The sequence below is a fragment of the Buteo buteo genome, chromosome 3, assembly GCF_964188355.1.
Source record: "Buteo buteo chromosome 3, bButBut1.hap1.1, whole genome shotgun sequence".
Lineage (NCBI taxonomy): Eukaryota > Metazoa > Chordata > Aves > Accipitriformes > Accipitridae > Buteo > Buteo buteo.
In genome coordinates, this window is record NC_134173.1 from 28,673,650 (window position 1) to 28,692,662 (window position 19,013).

The window sequence follows — 19,013 nt, forward strand, 5'->3', positions numbered from 1 at the left end:
CAGCAGTTTCCCTCTAAAATGCATCCAAAGCTAAACACCTCTTTTGTTATAAACTTTGAAATCTGCTGATAAAAACTGCAATGGAAGAGGTGACCATTATCATTACTATCATTATCTTGCTTTGTGGTTACTCTAGTCAAATAAACATCGTTTTAAATTAACCTTTGGTGTCATCTGCTCATAGCAAAAGAGAGGTTCTCCTGAGCACAGTGGAACCACGTCCACAACTTCCGTGGCTGCCTCTCCAGGTAAATCTGTGTCTTTTGGGAACTTGGTTCTCTCATTTCACTCTGGAGCACAAAAGCACTTCTATCTGTTTAACTACCTACCCATAACCTTTCATAAATGCATGGTGTACCAAGCAACCCTTTCCTCCTCCATGTGTGACTAGGGAATGCTCCACCTGCTCGGTTTTAACTTCTGGACAGACCCTGGTATTCATTTCTTTGCCTTAGGACAGTGACTCCTGCTGTTCTGCTTGCCAGTCTATGGGGACATAGTTGCACTTTCTATCTAGCAATCAGTTTTACCTTGCTCTGTGATCAGTTTACATATTGAAGAAGTTATTGATAGCACTTATTAATGCCTTCAGCAGAACATTTATTTGCAAATGTAATAGATAACCAAGGAAGCAGGGGAACTCCCTACGCATAGCTAAATATAGCAGGTTTTGTCCAGTGTGTCTAATCGTGTGAGGTTCTGACCACCTCCACAGAAACCCTGGCACAGAGAGGGATGCTTGGAGCAGCTTGCAGATTGCTATTTTGTGGCTGGCAGACATGAATGCCAAATTCATTAAAACTCAGAATATATTTAAAGATGCGCACCCACCTATGGAGATTACATGATTTGCCCTTGAGAACAGATGAGAAAACTGTGATCTGGCTGTTCTCTTTCCTCCCTTTCCCTTCTCACATACACATAGCAATAGGTGTTACCCTAGGAGTCTCTGTAAAAGAGTTTGTGGGAGGTTCATCACATATGGAATGCTTCCTATTTTCTGGTGGCCCCTGTAAGGCCTGGCATCTCGGCACTCTCGCAGGTTAGTGACTTTGCACCTAAGATTATCAGTCCTGTTAGACAAACACAGAAGTCAAATACTGATCTTTCAAATGCAGTTTCTTATAAAATACTCTGCAAGAGCAAGAACAGAAGCATCCACTGGGGACACTGATTAAAAAGGACAAAATGTGACCTTCCTTTTTTTTTTTAACTAAATAACAAAAAAAAATCAGCGTTGGCAATATCACCCTGAAGTCACCTACATTTTACCTATACTGTCACTCTTTACTGCCAGTGAAAGGTGGAGGAATTCAATTGATTTTATTTGTAGATCAGGTTAGGCTGAGAGGTTTTGTATTATTATTTCTTAGCTTCCAGACTAAAGCACGTACTGTATGTTGGAACAAAATTCATCTTCCATTTCTCCACTGTGATTTGTGTCATAGTAAACTTTTAGTTTCTTCTCTAAATTATTTCCCTCTCTGCAATTTCCTCTGGTGACTCTCGGACCCTGAAGTGCCACTAGCTGCAAAATTACAAATAGGAGTATTTTGAACTCTAGTCATTCACCAGAAACTCATAATCCTGACATCCCACAAATACTGTATTTGCTGTGAGATGAAAGGAGCTTATTCTCTGCTTTAATCATGTCCTATTCATTTCCATAAACTAGAATTTCTCCCTATTCATCTCTCCATTTCTTTCTTGCCCACCCCAGGACTGACAAAATTTCATATAACCTGTACTGAACTGAACATTTTTCACTAGTAATTTTGCAACAGAACATGGCCACTGCAGGAGTAAGGGAAGGCAAATACACAAGAACAGTGAAAAGAACCTTTGAGTTACAAAATTTAGTCATTTTTAGGGACAAAAAGTACGAAGGGATGAGTACAGTTCTCCTTAAAAATGGATCATAGCTTTGTTGTAGGGCACTAAGTCCAGTCTTCACACAGCCTTCTCTCCTGTCTCTCTCCCAAGGACCAGCCTGGGTGAATCTCGCTGTGCCAGCCTATGCTGGGCAAAATAGTATTTTCTGTCAGTTATGTCCTGCATCAGAGGGTTTCCATTTGGTATCAAAATATAATTCCTCTTATCAGCTTTAGACTTGCTGGCTTTATGTTTTATTGTATTTCTGATCTTTGTGAGAACATTGCCCTGGCTGTTTCAGTTTGCAAAGGTAGGGAAACACACAGAAATAGGCAGGAGTGATGCTGCAACCAGTTCTGGGCAGGAATTTAGAAAAGCTGAGTCTTCCAGGAATAACACCAGTTTCTTTGTTACAAACTAACACTGCCACACCAACCTTTTCCTAATATTATGAAAGAGTAAAATGAAACGTATAATTTCTTTTCTCGACTGTATTCTTTATATCACCTACCTTTATCCTATCCTCAGTTTTCTCCCTAAACAAACCAGCTCTCGCACAGCCAGGCAGTGACTTTCCATCTCTCCACGTCTCTGTGTTTGTGCGCATTCTGGGTCCCCTCTGTGTTTAACTTTCGTACAAGAGGGTGACCAGACCAGTTCACTCAGGCCAGAGGCTCTCTCCTTGCAGGCCAGGCTTTGTACCCCCCTGGTCCTGGGCAGCCCCCCAGCCCAGGGTGAGGAGCCTGGCTGTGTGACGGGAGCCCCCCTCACTGCCCCTGGGTCCCAGTGCTGCCTGGAGTCTCTGCAGCTCTGCCTTCAGGAACCGGGCACCACGGTCTGCCCCTTCCACCGCTGCTCCGCTCTCGCGTGACGCGTACAGTAAGGCTTTAAGAGGTTTTTCATAACCTGATGGCGCAGGCAGAGAACTCAACATATTTATTCTCACATTTGTCACTGTCTGTGTTATCAAAGTGAAAAATGAATGTCATCTTCCTCTTCACATAACTGTATTTGGGTCCCCAAGTTTTTCAGAGTCTTGTCTCGCCCCGAGTGACCCAGGAGACAGACAATTTTTACAATGTTGTTACCTCCAAATGTCCCAGCTTATTGTTCTAATAATTAATCAAAGTTTTAAAGATCACCCCTAGGGTCTATCTGTGGGTATTCTCCTGCCATCTTTGCTAACCTTTCACTCTTTGCTCCTGCAACACTTGCTTTCTTTTGTAAAACAGATGCTAGGGCAGAATTTTGCATCTCACCTCACGACTGCTAGATTTTATTAGCGGTATCTGTGAGAAGAGTTATCAAAGACTTTCTGAAATGTCCTCTAAAATTTATATTAAATGGTTGTGCATAATCCATGGCTTCATTGAGATACTTCAAAGTTTTTTTAGGAAGTTAAAAAGGCATGCTTTTCTGTTACTGGATCAGTCATGCTTAGCATTAAGCTTGTGTGCAGATTTTATAACTCACTAACTTACATTTCGACCTTTCTTTTCCATGTGGCTGAGATGATCTTGATTTTAAAGTAAAATACATGCCATGTTCTATTGACTTGGTATAGCAGAATAGTCTATTTTTAAGGGAAACTTGCATGATTTTGTTAACAGCTATCAGCCTTGATTGATGCCATCTGCTCTGGGAGGTTTGTTACTTTAGCATGTCAATCCTGCAGTTTCTCTTCTGATACCTGGATGTTTGACAGGCCCCCATCTTTAGTAATTAAATAAAATATGTAGAGAGTGAATGTATTTCCAGTCAGTAAAGACTGATGGGAGGATATAACGTAGTCTCTGCAATACCCTTGTCATTTTTAATTGCCCCTTTGATCCAGAAAATCCACTAATTCTCTTTCAGATGTTTATATTTCTCATTTGTTTGCAGAAATGTGTCTGTTTGCACTTGAAATTTCCTCTCAGTCCTCCTGTCTCCCATCTTTCATTTTTCCCTGCCAGTTTACGTTCCTTTCTTTTGGGTTAGCCAGGGCTAGATTTCCTTTTCCCGAAGGTTACCTGTTTGGTTCATCATACTGTGTTTGTTTTTTCTTGCCTTCCTGCTTCCTTTTTGGTTTCGGGGTATGCATACCTTCTGTGATGCAATTATGGTATGCTTAAGTAGTTCCATGTTGAGGCTAAGGATTGTAATGTCTTCTCTTCTGACTTGTTTCCTTCTCTGTACGTCTTTCTAACCCTCTCTTCCCTCCGAATCCAAGAAATTTAAAGGATTATATTTTAATTGCAGTGCAGTTTAAGTGTTAGCTAGCTATTAGATTTCTATCTCCACCCTAGGAGGCTCTGTATGATGTTTTGCGTTTCTTGTGTTTTACTGTGGTGGGGGATATTTGCATCAGCTTCTTTATTTAAGACTGGCACAGACCCAAGTCTCTACACTTCTAGATACTACATGAAATACAGTTCTGAGACAAACAAGCAGCAAATGCAACTTCAAATAAAGGTCCTGCCAAGGCACTTCGAAGGGAAATGACAAATTCAGATTGGTCAGACCATTTGATGCCGGAGCATGCTTCAGTGAGTTCAAGGGCACTAGCAGGGTTTTGGAAAAAAGCTGGATGTGTTATCAGGCTGGCGCTCTCCAGGAAGGGAGGAGTTGCTTGGCTTTTTTTACACCATGATCCTGTTTAACCATGTTTGCTAAACAAGAAACTGGGAAAAGAGTTAAGAAAATACTGGTTTAAAACCAAGAGACACACATGCTTTGTTTTAGCATCTCCCTGCCATGGTAGGACAAGCTGTTTTAATCAGTTTCAAAAACCACTCACAGCTCTGGAACCTAGAGGAAGAAAAGAGGCATTTAAAGGAAAATGCCAAGAGCACTGAGAAGGGGGGAAACGAGAGGATCAGGGAGGAAAGAAGTGACATCTTGCCTTCTGCTCACACATTGAAAGCGGGATTATGATCCGTACAGCAGGTAAAAAGGGGGAAAAATGAGGAAAGGGTCAGGCAAGGCTCTGAATACGAACAAATGGTTTGCATATAGAGGCTGGCCATAAACAACACCAAATCACTGGACTGCAAAGCTGCAACTAAATCCACACAGGTCCAACTTAGAGCGGGGGACCTGGGAGTGTTCCTAATCTGGATGCCTGATCCAGTCCCATCCCAGCTCTGCTCTGGGCAAGAACCTGCTTCCCTTCCCTGCAAGCCAGCGTGGCAGCCGGGTGGGAGCTGAGCGTCCTTCAAGCCACATCCCTGGTTTGGACATGGTTTGGACATCTCGGGAGCACAGCAGGCGTAAGTGCCACCGCACCCAGTGGAGGTCACTTCAGAAAGAGTGTCACTGAGTTCGGCACAGTGGTATGGGGCCTATCTGGCTGTGGCTAACTGGAATCAATGGGAAAAGCGTCCTTCCTGATGTAAGTGCAGGACTGAGACCTGCATGGGAAAGAAAGAAGGAACTTCCAGTTTTACATTAAGTTCTCTGTGGCCTTGGCAGTAAGGCAACGTTACATTCACTTGACTTTGGCTTTAAAAGGAGAGATATAAAAGAGAATAATAGCACCAACATATTTTTAGGGCACAGAAAATTTAAAAAAAAAAAAATATTTTGAAACTGACCCTTGGCAGCCTGTTTAAAAGAGCTTGAAACTATCTGAACTACACAACGAAAAAAAAAAAAAAAAGAAAGAAAAACATGCCCACGAGGGCTGAAAAATCACTTCAGTAATAGATGACTTTTAACTTTACATCAGAAAATGTTTGGCAGGCATAATTTTAAAGTGTTAAGGAAATGTGTGTGATAACTGCTTGGGTGAAAGAGCAAATGTAGTCCACAGTGAGATTTAGCAAATGTTCACATAAGCAATCAGAATCTGGCAAGGCCAGCTGCCCATGGAGAGGGGCAAAGAGGATCACAGCTCTATACTTTGAAAATTTAATGAAGTCCACTGATTTCTCACAGGAAATTTTTCTTTGAGCATGTTCATGTGTCATGGGAATGCTAGTGAGCAGAAGGCTCTGACAAAATGCCAGCTCTAAGGCATAAGGGAAACAAAACCCTCCAAGCCCCACCAAAGGCCAAACCACCCTTTTCCTCTTTTAAAGCTGCAAAGATTCTTGATGTACCAAACCCCTGAGCATCCTTATGTGTTACCCTTAATCACACAAACAGGCCTATTGACATGATTGGGTTATCAAGAGAGTCTTGTAGGATTGACCCCTTTTCAAAGAGAGCAGGAGAGCACCAAACTTCCCAGGGCTTGCGTGGGAATGTGCTCAGAGGCTTGAGCCAGCCAGCAAAAGGAGCAGGCAGTGCTGTCTGGGGTATTCATGGGAGCAGCAGCTGACTATCTGCTTACAAAAGGAAAGAAGGGCATCAAAGCTAAAAAAGGAGGTACAGGGCTAAGAGGATAACAAGCAGACAAAAAAATGCAGTTTAAACCACAATTTAGTTATCCTTAGTTTTATGCTACAAATATCTAAGCAGCTTGCTTTTGTTATTATACTGGAGTAGCATCCTGTCAAAGAAGTGTATTCTCTTAGCACCTTTTGTGGCACAAGATGTTTTAAAAAAAGTAGGTTTTACAGTTCAGACACCTCAAAGATCTCCCACCCCAGTGCTTGAGCCATGACCGTTTTGCAGCAAGCGATGACATTCAGGAACGCATTTGCTTGTGAGATCCCTTGGAGCGTGGGGTCGTGAGAGCAGCGCACACCCAGCTGCAGTGTTGCAGGCTCCTGTGTGCCAGAAACGACGAGGCACTGAATGACACACCAAGGCAGTGAGGTGCCCCAGACCTGAAGCGGGCTTTTGCAGAGTGATAGAGGTGCTAGAAATATGTAACAGCCAGGCCTAGCTGAAAACGTCAGAGGAGGGAACCAGATGGGTGAGTCTTAACGTTCCTTGGTAGAGTCTTGACAGGTTGTGGATAATTAGTTTGTTTAGACTGGAGACAAGCCAGCAATACCTTAGTCTTGATCCCACATGTGGGAAGTATGAGTGGGAGTGAGGGGTACCCAGCGCCTCCCAGGAATGGGCCATGTCCTACATGTAAAAGGTTGGAATTTGATTCTGTTTTTCACTTTCAGCAGGACTGCACTGGCTTTCCAAGTCCCCAAGGACGCATGAAATCCATGTGTCTGTTTGGCCCAAATCATTTGTAATTCATACTTTCCATATGAAGTTCACCATAAAATAACAAAGAGAAATGACTTAATTGAATTTGTTTGGAACCCAATATCAGAGGAGTGTAACAAATAGAAAACAGTCAAGCGCCATACAATCAAACAGTTAGGGAGAAGTTAAAAATTTCAACACACATGCAGCTGCCTTGTGGAGAAACAATCGAAACTACTACATTTAATATGGCTGTGCTTCTATAATAATTTCCATCCAGGCGTGGAAAAACACTTAACATATTTTGCTTGGAATTTCCCCATACTGTTTCCTGGGACTAAAAGGGAAACTGTGGATCTCTGCAGCTGAGTGATTAGCCCAAGGTCATAGGGCAGGAGATCTGGAAGCAGAACTTTGGACTCTCGGTGATGTACTTTAACCACAAGACCATCCTTCAGTCTCTTTCACGCTGATGACTTTGGAACTAGCTTTAAAAGATCCAGTGAGACGCAATGATGGGAGTGCTAGATAACTACACTAGATAGCCAGAGGCAACAAAAATGATTAGAGACATGTGGGGGTATTTCTAAACAAAAAGATTAAGACCAGAACTATTTCATTTAGAAAGGAAAACAGTAAAAGATGATAGAATTGAGGTACGTAAAATAATGAATGGTGTGAAGGAGAAATCAGATGCCCTTCATAAAACAAGAGGGCACCTAATGAATTTAAAAAGGCATTAGCTTATAAATGGATAAGGATATCACTCTTCAGCTTATCTCTATGCAACCCGTGGAACTCTCAGTTGCAGGACATTGATGTAAATAGTTCAAGAAGATTAAAGAAAAAAGGAAAGATTGTATGTAGCCAGTAATAAATACAGATTTTTGAGCCAAGGAAAATACTTCTTCAAAGCTACGGTTTTCCCCTGAAGGAACTACCTCTTTCCCTGAGAAAGAGCTAACTTTTTTTATTCCTGATTGAGTCTCACCTGCCCGAGTACAGAAGGCCCAACAAAAACTGCAGCTGCTTTCTGATATGTCCCCAAAACAGGAACACTCCTGCCTACACATTTCTCAGGAAGCCTCTTCCTCAGAACGCCATCAACGGCCTTAGAAATTCAGTTTTCTGCTAATAGTAAAAATCATGTCCTCATTTTGCCTCCAGGAATCCCAAGCTGTCTTTGTACCACAGAGGCCACTGTAAGGAAAAGCTGGAGGATATGGAAGGTTGCACTGTCTCGTTCTTTTTCACTCAGCTCACATCTGCAGCCACCTCCAAACTCCACTGCTTCTTTCTCTCCCTTTCCCTCTTCCTCAGCTCCCCTGAGCTCCCTTTGATAATCAGGGTGTTAATTGTCCTCTGTCGATCTAGCCTGCCCTTTTCTCATTTTCTCCTATAATGGTCTTCATGCCTTCACCTACAGCCACCAGCTGGTACAGCTGCCTTGATATCACCCATAAGGCCCCCTCCAATACAGATGGCAAGCCCGTCTAACCCCTTTCCAGCCATACCACTCCCAGCGAAACAGGCTGCTATAGATAAATGGTGCCAAATTTGCCTGGCAAGCTAGGAAGGTCTGTTTACCTTGTGTGAGTGGTCCTTAGTACATGGATTATCTCTCTTCAGTGTTTAGAAAAATGTTTGGTATAATGGGTACACAAGTTACAGAAATGATAATGATCCTCTGAATTATTCAGCACTGGTCCCCGGTGCTGAATGGATGGACCATCAATCTCTCTTAGGACATCTGAACTAAACCTCTAGGTGAGTCTTGACTTATTTAGAAAGCAGTACAGTACACCCTGGGAAGATCGGCATCGGTATTTTTGTTAAGAGACCCCCATTTCATTCCTTCCCCTGGGTCTGGGCGACCGTGGCACTCCTACCTCCCTCCCCTGATGGCTGCGTGATCATGCTGACGGGCTTGTACTCCCTTTGTAAGATGCGATACGCACAGCACCTCTTCCATCTAATGCCTCTGCCAAGTTCGGTTCACACAGGGAAATAAAGCTCTTATTTCATATGAGCACTTTGCCTTAACTTTGAGCTACTTTAGCAGCTCCTGGATACTTCGGTTTCCAACAGTTATTTGTATGTTCTCAATGCCTGCCACTCTCTTCCCCCTGCTCCTCTGGCAACACGGATAGCAGGAGCTATTATTAATTACTTGTTGAATACCTGCAATGCTCTGCTGCAGCAGGAGAGATGGTCCTTCCTCACCAGGATTTATAAGCTGGGTGTACAAGTAAACTAGCACACAGACAGTTTGCCAGGTGATTGGATGATGAAGAGGGTGTTTTTTAAGTTTATGTTTGTAGAAGGTGGGCAAAAGAGAAAAGGGCTCTTTGTTCTTTTTTCTTTGTTAAATCTCTCCTCTCCTTGTTATAGAGTATGATGAAAATAAAGTGAATGCCAGTAAATAAATCAGAGGAAAACAGTAAGCATTAAAGGTCTAACTTGGAAAAAAATGAAGAACTATAGGAACAGAAATAGTTTTGCAGCTGGAACTGAGAAGAAATTATGAATCCTATCTAAAGGGCAAATCGGCAATTCCTCCCACTGACAAACACTTACGCAAAATTTTCACTGATCATAAAAACAGACATTGACGGAGGATTTTTTTTCTGTGAAAAATTGAGGTTATTTTTTTTATTTTTCTGTCAGGTGGTCTTTTTCAAATTTCTATTTAATGAAAATTCAAAATAGTGGTTTTCAGGTCTGGTTTCAGTTTTGTAAAAGATTCTCAAATTGCTTTTTGACAGATTTTTAAAAATATATACTAAAATGTATTTTTTCTTTTTTAAAAAACTAAACCACTTCTTCACTGACAGAAATGTTGATGAAAAAACTTAGTCAATGGTAGCCTATCGGGACTGTGCAGGTAAGGTCACTGAGGCAAAGGGTTGGCAGTGCTTTTTTTGTAAATATTCTCCAAGCAGCCCAGGTTTTAAAGACATACCCAAAGCAGAGTATTGCCAAATTCAAGGTCTCACTTTCAATGCTGAATCTTCTGGATCTTGTATCAGAAATTGTTCTTGGAAACTATTGCCCAAACAGGGCCAGTTTATGTCCACATTTATTGTCCTTTATCTTGAACAGTTACTTCTCTTTTCTCTGGGATTTACTACCTGTATGTATTTATAGGGAATAGTCATCTCTCTTTCCAGACTACATTTTGCTAACATGGACATTCAAGCCTCTTCTAATCTCCTTTCACAGGACAAACACTCCATTCCTCGATCATCCTTCTAGTCACGGTTCCACCTTAAGTTCACCTTTCTCAAAGATGGATACTCAGAGCTGCAGACTGTGCTCTGGATTAAGTTTCACCTGTGCCTTACAGAGAAGTACTAACACTTCCTCATGTCTGCTGGAAATACTTTTCCTGAGACAACCTCCCACCATTTCTGCCTGACCAAATGTGGCTTCACAGTTCTTCCGTGAGAACTAAAAGCTATGACAGGGGAGGTCTGGCAAAACCTACTACAGCAGTAGGAGACAGTTTTGTCCCCACGCCAGCTGCCTGTTTGATAGAGGCAACCACAATCACGGAGTCAGGAGTGGGGTGCACACGCCTGAGCCTACGTACTACCGGTTACAGTCCCGCATGTTGGCCACCCTGCAAATCATCCTGAATTACACCAGTGAAAATAAAGGAAACCCCATAGATGCCTATACTGAACCTGAGGCTTGAGGCAGAACTGAGTCATAAATGCTGGCTGAGGGGGAACGACCACAACTGTAAAGGTCTCGTTTGAGAAGCGGAAGCAGAGCGAGCCATTAACCTGGGTGAGACAGAACTCATTTCCCTATCATCTCGGGGCAACCCTGCTGTGCAGTGTTACTTTTTGTTTTTTTTTTAAAGGCTGTTCCTTATTCATGAGTGTGCTGGGCAAGGAAAACCAGTTGAGTAAAAGCCACTAAATAATTTGTCAGAATGAGTTGTCCTTTGCCCCAACAAGCACTTCTAAGGTTCGTATCCCTCACCCGTAGACTTTGGCTACATACAAACCACCTGCAAAGCCGCATTTGCGCTAACCTGCCAACCACATCAAACCGGTAACTTCCATTGCCAGTGGGCTTAGCCAGCCAGATGAAGAGCTATCAGGAAAAGGTTATCAGGTGAGCCATTCATTTCATAAACATGGGCTTACAACAACTGAACATGCAACTGCATCAACTTTGGTTCAGTTGGATATGGGATGTTGTTTATTTGATTTCTGGATCAAAAGCATGATTAAATACACATTAGAGAACCCAAGATCATTAAAGCTACAACTTACATCATCAATATGGAATGTGCTAATGGCTTTCCCATACATTAAGATATTTTTTGAAGGTGTTATCAGCTAGGAAGATAGTAGTTACTCCCTCCTCCCACCTACAGACATTCTCTAAATGTATATATATATTCAACTTAATTTACCAGAGAGGTAGTGAAGAAGAGATACCTTTGCCTGCACAAATACTAAAGGTGGACAAAATAAAAATGAAGATGCACATTTTATATTCTTCTCCTTCAAACTGAAAAAGATGAAATTGTATTCAGTGGAAAGTAGGACAACAGAAATCTGTATTTTAACACAGAAAGGCAAATTAATTCTTTGTGAAACAACACAGAAGTCAATGGCACTAAACCAGAGATGAATTTTACCCAGGCTGAAAAAGAAAACATAAGTGCAATGCAGACCAACAGAAAAGATTCCATTTAAAGTAAGAATTATGTTTCTGTCAGAAAAAAACAACAACTAACTAAATTTGTTTCCTGGAAGGAGATCCAACTTGGCTCTGCTGCAGCAGTGTAAAAGGATCCAAAATAAGTAACAGCAGGCATCTCTGCTAAAATTTGCTTCTGATCGACATTATTTTTCCTCTGGTACCAGAGAAGAGTTGAACACATATTGCAAGTGAGGCACAGTAGTTTGTTGCACAGATCATGAAAAAAGAGGCTAAAGCTCTGGCATTTAAAACTCGGCTCAGCCAGGGAGTCAGTACATGGTCTTAAACAAGCCATGTACACTCTGTGGGGCTAATTCCCACCTAAATGCTTTCTATTTCAGACATGCAAGTTCAAATTGGGGAAGGGGGGGAATAGTCTTAATTACACCCATGTTCTATGTCTGCTTCCCCACCCATTAAGATGTGGGGTCAGACTGTCACTGCAAGGGGTGTTGACACCACTGAGGGACTATCAGCACCCTGAAGTATCTTCATCTTACTAAATCCAGCGGATGACTACTTACACAAAAGCAGGAACTTTACATTATGCTTTAGTGGTGGCAGTTTGTATATATCAGCACACATTAATAAATGAACAGTAAAGCACCATAATCACAATCTGTGCATCTGTGTCTGTTTTATGATATCCTGAAAATGTTTCTAAAGTAGTTGGAATACAGAAAGCAGAAATTATCATTCCTTCCCAGCTGGGCTCATGTGAAATGCTGTCTGACTGTGACTGGCAGATTTGATATTTTGTTAATTGTGAGAGACCCCACTTTGAATAATGTACTCACATTTGTTATGATCAGTGAGTATTTCCTTTCACATCGCATTTTCTCCATACATAAACTTAATAATCCAATAAAGAGCCTATGTGAGCAAGTCTTACATGCAGCCTTTCCTCTATGGAGGGGAAAGGCTGGCTTTTTTTTGTATATGATAGTCATGCAATTTTTCATTTCTGCCTGAGTGAGATCCACAACGAATGGAAGTCTTCCTCATGCAAAATCATTTGTTCTCAGGTTGTTCCGACCTAAAACTGAAGGCTTCATTCAGAGACATTCAGTAAGAAGCACTTCTCAGAAACCAGTAACAAAAGCTGCACTAGACATGAGGAAATTTTTCATTAAAAAAAGACAATACCAAAAACCAACTAGGGAACTACGCTGATGTGACGGATGAAATTGAAATGGAAAAAAAAAAATAATCAAAAGCCAACATAGTCCTGAAGTTTCACAGTAATTTGTCTTTTAAAAATTAGATGTACACCAAATATTCCCCCCCCCAAATCTTGCATCTAATTCAGTCATGTTCAAAATGGAATTTAGTTGAAGGCAGCATTTCTAAGGGACAGAGCAACACCTAAGGTCCAAATCTGACTTAAATCCAGAAGAATTCCACCGAAATCAATGGTTACAGCAGTGCAAATCAGCAAGAGATCTAAATCTGTCCTAGCTGATTCCAGATCTATCTTTTATCTGCTATATGGCTTTAGGCAAGTCAGTGACCTTCTTTTTATTTCTCAGTTTCTCCATCCGTAAAATGGTGATAATACTGCTTGTAATACATGAAGACTGGGGGGACTAGTTAGTTCCCTAACATGGTCTGGATATGAAAATTGCTGGGGATCAATAATTTTCTCCATCACCTTTATTGAGTCTTTATGATGATGATACTCAGCTTTTTGCTTGCTTGCATATTTCTCTCTTAGAAACTGTGAGCCATGGCCTGCAATCCTTATTCAAGTTTTACGCTCTTTACTTCCGTGGCAGGATTCGCACGAGAAAAGCGAGCACGGAATTTGGAACTTGGCCCCAACAGCAACAAACTGCGAGGATATTTCAAACAAAACTCGTAAATCACTGCATGAAATTAATCCCGTTTACGTTCGTTTTTTTAGAGCCCAGAGGAACGTGTGTATTAACTGCCCCACTGATGCCCAAGCAAACAAGGGCACAAACAGAAACGCCTCAAATCCTTCTTCACCCTTATTTGAATAATGTACGCTGCGCCGATGTTTGCAGCAATAGTCAATGTTGTTCAAACAGTGAAACGGGGGGGGATAAATACAGAACCACCCAACCTGAAAACACCGGAACGTCTGACAGCTCTGAGAGGGACCTCTAGCGTGTGCTAGAACATTGTGTGTGGTGCTTCGGGCGTAATTAATACACCAGAACCACCGCAGTCCTTTCGAATAGGCGAGGGGAAGTTTCGCCAAGTGCCTGCGACCGGCGGGGCGAGCATCCTCCCGCGGGCGCTGCCGAACCCCACCGCCACCCCTTAAATTGCCGCTTTTTTTTTTTTTTTTTTTATTTCCCGGACTCGGCGCGCGCGCCCCCGCGCGCGCGGCGCCAACTTCCTCGGACCCGCCCGGAGTTTCCCCGCTGCGCCCGCCGGCAGCGCGCGGCCCCCGGCCCCCGCCGCCGCCCGGCCCGCGCCAAGCCCCCCCCGCGGCGCTCGGGGAGGGGGAAGATGAAGACGGAAAGTTGGGCTGGAGGCGCAGCCTTTCCACCGCGCTCCTGACAGACAACAACAGTAATCGCTCCAGCCACCAGCCCCAAAGCCCCCGCGCCCGGCGGGTGCCGTGCCGTGCCGTCCCCCCGCCCGCACACCGAGCCATGCCGGAGGTGCGGCGAGGGGGCTCGGCCCCTTCCCTCCCCCGCCGTCCGCCGGGAGGAGCCGGAGGTCTCTCGGCAGCCCCCGCCGCCGAGAAGGAAGGGAGAAGCGTTTCGCCCCCGTTTAATTTGCCCGAGCGATCCGAGGACGCTCGGTGCCCGCAGGGCACGCTCGAATAAACTTGTATCTCGCCGATCGGAAACAGGCGGCGGACGGCGGCTTTTTTTTCTTTTGGCTTTTGAAACGGCGGACGCGGCTCCCCGTCTTCCGGGACGGCGGCGGACACCGGGGGACGGGGCAGCGCGGCCGGTCCCCGAGGGGCGGAAGGGGGGGGCAACCGCCGTCCCGCCGCCAACGGTGGCGGCGCCTCAGTCACCTCAGCCCCCGCGGCCGCGCGCGGCTGGCGGCAACGGCGGCGGCGCCTCAGCCCCCGCGGCCGCGGCGGGCCGGCGGGCAGACAGGCGGCGCGGAGGAAGGGCGGCCGCTGCCCCGCGGCCCCGCCGCCTCGCCCCGCCGGCCGTGTGGGGGAAGGGGCCGGGGGGCCGCCGTTCCCTTCGCCGCCCCGGCAACAAAGGGCGCCGCGGGGGGCGCCGCGGGGGGCTCGCCGCGGAGGGACGGCGGTGTGGGGGGAAGGTGCCTCCCGCTCGCTCGCTCGCTCTCTCACACACACACAATGGCGGCCCCCTCCTGCAGCCCGGCGGAGAACAATGCCAGCCGCGCACCCCCCGCGCGAAAATACACAAATTCAAATCAAATAAATCCCCCCTCCCCCCGCGCACACCACCCCCTCAGTCTCCCCCCCCTTGGAGAGGCGGTGGGGAAAGGAGGAGCCCCCCCCCCCCCGCCCGCCGCGCCGCTTCCCCCCGTCCCCGTCCCTCCCTCCCCGCCTCCCCGCGGCGCTGCGCGGGGGCGCGGGTTGCGCGGGGGAGCGCGGCGGGCGAGGCGGCCGCGCCGCGTCCCCGCGCGGGGTGCGAGCGCCCGGCACATGCGTGGAAGCGAGCGGCGCCCGAGTCCCTCCGCACCCTCCGCTGCAAACAACAACAATCCCGAGCAGCCCTTACCTGGAACATCGGAGCCGCAAAAGTGTCCCTGGTTTTTTTTTTCGTTTTTTTTTTTTCTCCCCCTCCTTTTTTTTTTTTTTTTTCCCTCTTTCTCCCCTTTCCCCCCCCCCCCAACTCACACTTCCGATATTTCTCTCTCCCGGCAGCGGTCTGCTCTCCTCGCTACACCAGAGAGAAATGCAATAGCTTGGCTAAGGTAGACAGAGCAAAATACAGAGAATAGTTGCTCCAGGGCTTTGAAACCCCTCAAGGCAAGGATCAGGATACAATTAGCTCATGTCTCTACCTCCAGTCTGAATCAATCTCCGAAATAAAAGTTAAATTAAATTAACTGATCACACGGGCATAAAATTGATCTCCTTCGAAACGTGCATATAGATAGATAGATATATATAGCGTGTATTTTTTTTTTTGGATTTTTTTGGTGGAAAAAACAGTCTCATTCCAGCCTCCAACTTGCTTTTTACTCTCCTCTTGCACAGAAAAGCTGATTTTAATCGTTGTGATTAGTTTTGATGTAACGTTTCCGCGGGCGATTTCTGCAAATGGATGGAGTGTTTCTTTGCCAGAAGAGGGAAAAGCAGCAGATGATGATAATTATAAGGATTGTTGGTTGTTTCTTTCTTTCTTTCTGTCTCTCTCTCTCTTTTTATTTGTATTTAGATCTGTCTCTTCACTTTCCTGAGTTGACCTGACATTGCCATTGCACTAAGGTCGCACAACTTGTTGATTAGGATCACCTCCCGTTTTGATCGAGGGATATGTGATAATTTGGCAGTAGAGCAACACATTTTCTGTTCCCTTGGCTATATAACTTCCCAAATGACGTGTATAAAAATAAGCACATGGAGACTGCTTTGCCCCAATCAAGTCTGAATCAATGCCTGGGGGTGATACACAAACTCATTTCAAATGTTCAACCATGCAGAATTGCAGAAAGATTGAAGGAGTTGCACTGCATTTTTTATTTTTTTTATTTTTTTTTAAAGCAGCAAAATTAAAAGAAAACAAATCCATGTAAGCAAATCCAGGAATTTACCGCGTAGGTTCATGTGACATTGCTTGCAAATGCTACTAACTTTCCTTCTCCAATTATCCAATTGAAATGGAGCCTTGCCTTTTTCCTTCTCTTCAGCTGGGAGTTTGCAGCTCCCTTCTCCTGAAGAAAACAAAACTGGGGATAACCGAATAATTTACAGATCTTGTTCTTGATTCGGGTTGCCTTATTCTACCATTCTTCACGTCCCACTCCACTCTATATTGCTTTGTGCAAAGGTACTGTGTATAGAAGCTGTATTAATTTGTTGTTGTTGTTGTTGTTAGAGTGGGCTATTTTGTTGTAAACCCATGGGTCACCTCCCATTAGTGTCACATCCTCGCAGTATACTTTTGTGAAACGGTATGTTTCTAAGCACTTCACAGTCCATTAATTCAGAGACTTTGCTGACATTTCTTATGAAAAAGACCAGGCTGTGAGGCCAAAACTGCCCAATAAAGCGCCTGAATGGAACCAGACATGTCCAGCAAATACCTACAATTAGCTTTTCATTACATGTTTTTGGTATTTTAAAGAAAGTAATGCAAAATACAACAATCGCCTTTTTCTCCTAAGGCAGTTGCTGCAGCCTAAGGAATGACTAATTCTCTTGCTTAAAAATACATCCAACCCAATACATTCTTTTTGTCCTTCCTCTTCTCTTTAAATGATAAGCATAATAATGTGGTAGGACTTCTCACATAGGAATCGCACCATTTGTGAATGCTTTGTCATTGCGATATAACCAGCATAAATACGTTAGGTTAATTAACCAGGAATGGCTGACAGAAATTAAAAGGAAAAACTTTAAGTAACCACACACTTAACATGCCCCAAGAAACACTCAGCATGGCTTCATCCTCAAATTTTATTTTTAATATTCTTCCAAAAACTAGTAGCACACAAGAGGAAAAACTCCCCTCATCCATTTATGACTTCTCCAGCTGGGTTTGTGTGGAACAGGGTCATTGCAACCCTTACTAATGTTATGCAGCTTTAGCAACAGCGTAATTTTTAAGTGCTTAAAGCTGGTTTAATAACTTATAATAATAAAGATTCTTATGGTTTGTCAATTAAAATGCAGTAAAGAAAATTTTCAGTTTTCCATCCAGATGAAATGAACAGTTAAAAGTTCAGTAGACCTGTGTCTTGACCTAACTTTATTTCTGTCTTACAGTGTGTCACCGCAAAAATTGTTATGGCTCTTTGTATGTGACCGTTTTAAATGCTTCACTGCTCTTCTCTTTCTAATAAATAAATAAAGCAATGCCAGCAGCCTGGCACTCATTAGTGACCTGTATAATCCAGAGGAAAAATATCAGTAAAGGAACAAATTTTAATTTCAAGCTTGCAAGTGGCTATTATGGAGAAAGGTGAAGAAAAATAGCAACGTAGCATCCTTTAAAAATGTGAAAAATATCCTTGTGCTGTTATTTTACCTGCAGCAAAGAGTTTATCAAATGATGTCAGCACTAGATAAGAAAAGGTGTATTTTCCTAAGAAGTAAGAAAATGTATTTATTACCTCAGGAAGGCTCATTTGGCAAAACTTTCATCTCAGAGTCAGAAAATCATGGGCTTAAGTCTCACATCACATTCATGGGATGGGGCAAATGCCCACTGGGGTAGCTGCAGACCATTTGGGGTAGATGCTGTTGCGTCCATTTGTCCACTGGCATATCATGACGGATCTGCAGCCTGGTCCTTCCCTCTACACAGTGGTCAAAAATAATAAACACACATGAATAAAATGGAGGTATTCTCAAAGAAGCCGATGTTCAGTGCTACACTGAAGTACTATCTGCATCTCTTTTCACATGCAAATTAAGCATTTCCATAGTAGTTTCCCAGGAGAAGAGAGGAAAGACCCTGGCTTTGCTTATTCTTCCTTCTCACAGCTTTCAGTATCCGCTACCTTCCTACCTTAACTCAGGCCTGAATTTACTACTGGTGTGGCTGTAATGTGATCTAGGGTTGAATTTTTGTCATCGGGAGAGTTCACAAGAGATCAATATAACCCAAAAGGGCTGTCACATATATCTAAATAAGTTAGCAAGGTTTACCTTTATTAACTGCTCAGAGGTAATTTGCATACAAAGGAGAACACATTAAACCAAATTCTGTTCTGTTTTACTTGGAGTTATCTTTTTTTAAACAGGTTTACATAAAACTACATTGTGTTTGTGCATTATGAATATTTTACTGATACTGAATAGCAACCTTAATGAGCTCAAACTGAGCTCAGTATTTGATTTCTGAATTTTTCCTCAAATCACCTGTTCATAATTAGCCTGTGGAAAACTATAGTGGTTTTGCCGCATCATTGTCAATGTTAACAGTTTGGAAAATTGCAGCTTTTGAAGAGGCAGGTTTTCCAACGGCTGCAGATCATATGTGTCCGCTTGCTAAAGGGCATTATTTCTGATTTAGCTGTAATCCTGTCTGGAAACAAATACATGGGCTCTTCTCAGGAAGGCCCTCATGTCAGCTTGACCTTCTTTTGAAAGTCCCCTCCTGCAGTTCCATAGGCTTCATGTGTGCTGCAATCTTGTTTCAAAAATATTAGGAAGGTCAGCTAAGTGTGGAAGGAAAAGCTAGCAACAGTTGTCTGCATTAGGTGTTTTCTAA

The 19,013-nt window shown here is 43.7% G+C and overlaps 1 protein-coding gene across 1 annotated transcript in view; it reads right to left on the reverse strand.

Moving 5' to 3' along the window:
* Positions 1 to 15,438, reverse strand: part of KCTD1 (potassium channel tetramerization domain containing 1) — a 105,949-nt gene extending 90,511 nt beyond the window's left edge. Inside the window, exon 1 of the mRNA XM_075023182.1 lies at positions 15,351 to 15,438. Within this exon, the coding sequence (XP_074879283.1) occupies positions 15,351 to 15,359 (9 nt within the window). The 5' untranslated portion in view covers positions 15,360 to 15,438. The remainder of the gene's footprint in view (positions 1 to 15,350) is intronic.
* Between the last annotated feature and the right edge of the window lie 3,575 nt (positions 15,439 to 19,013).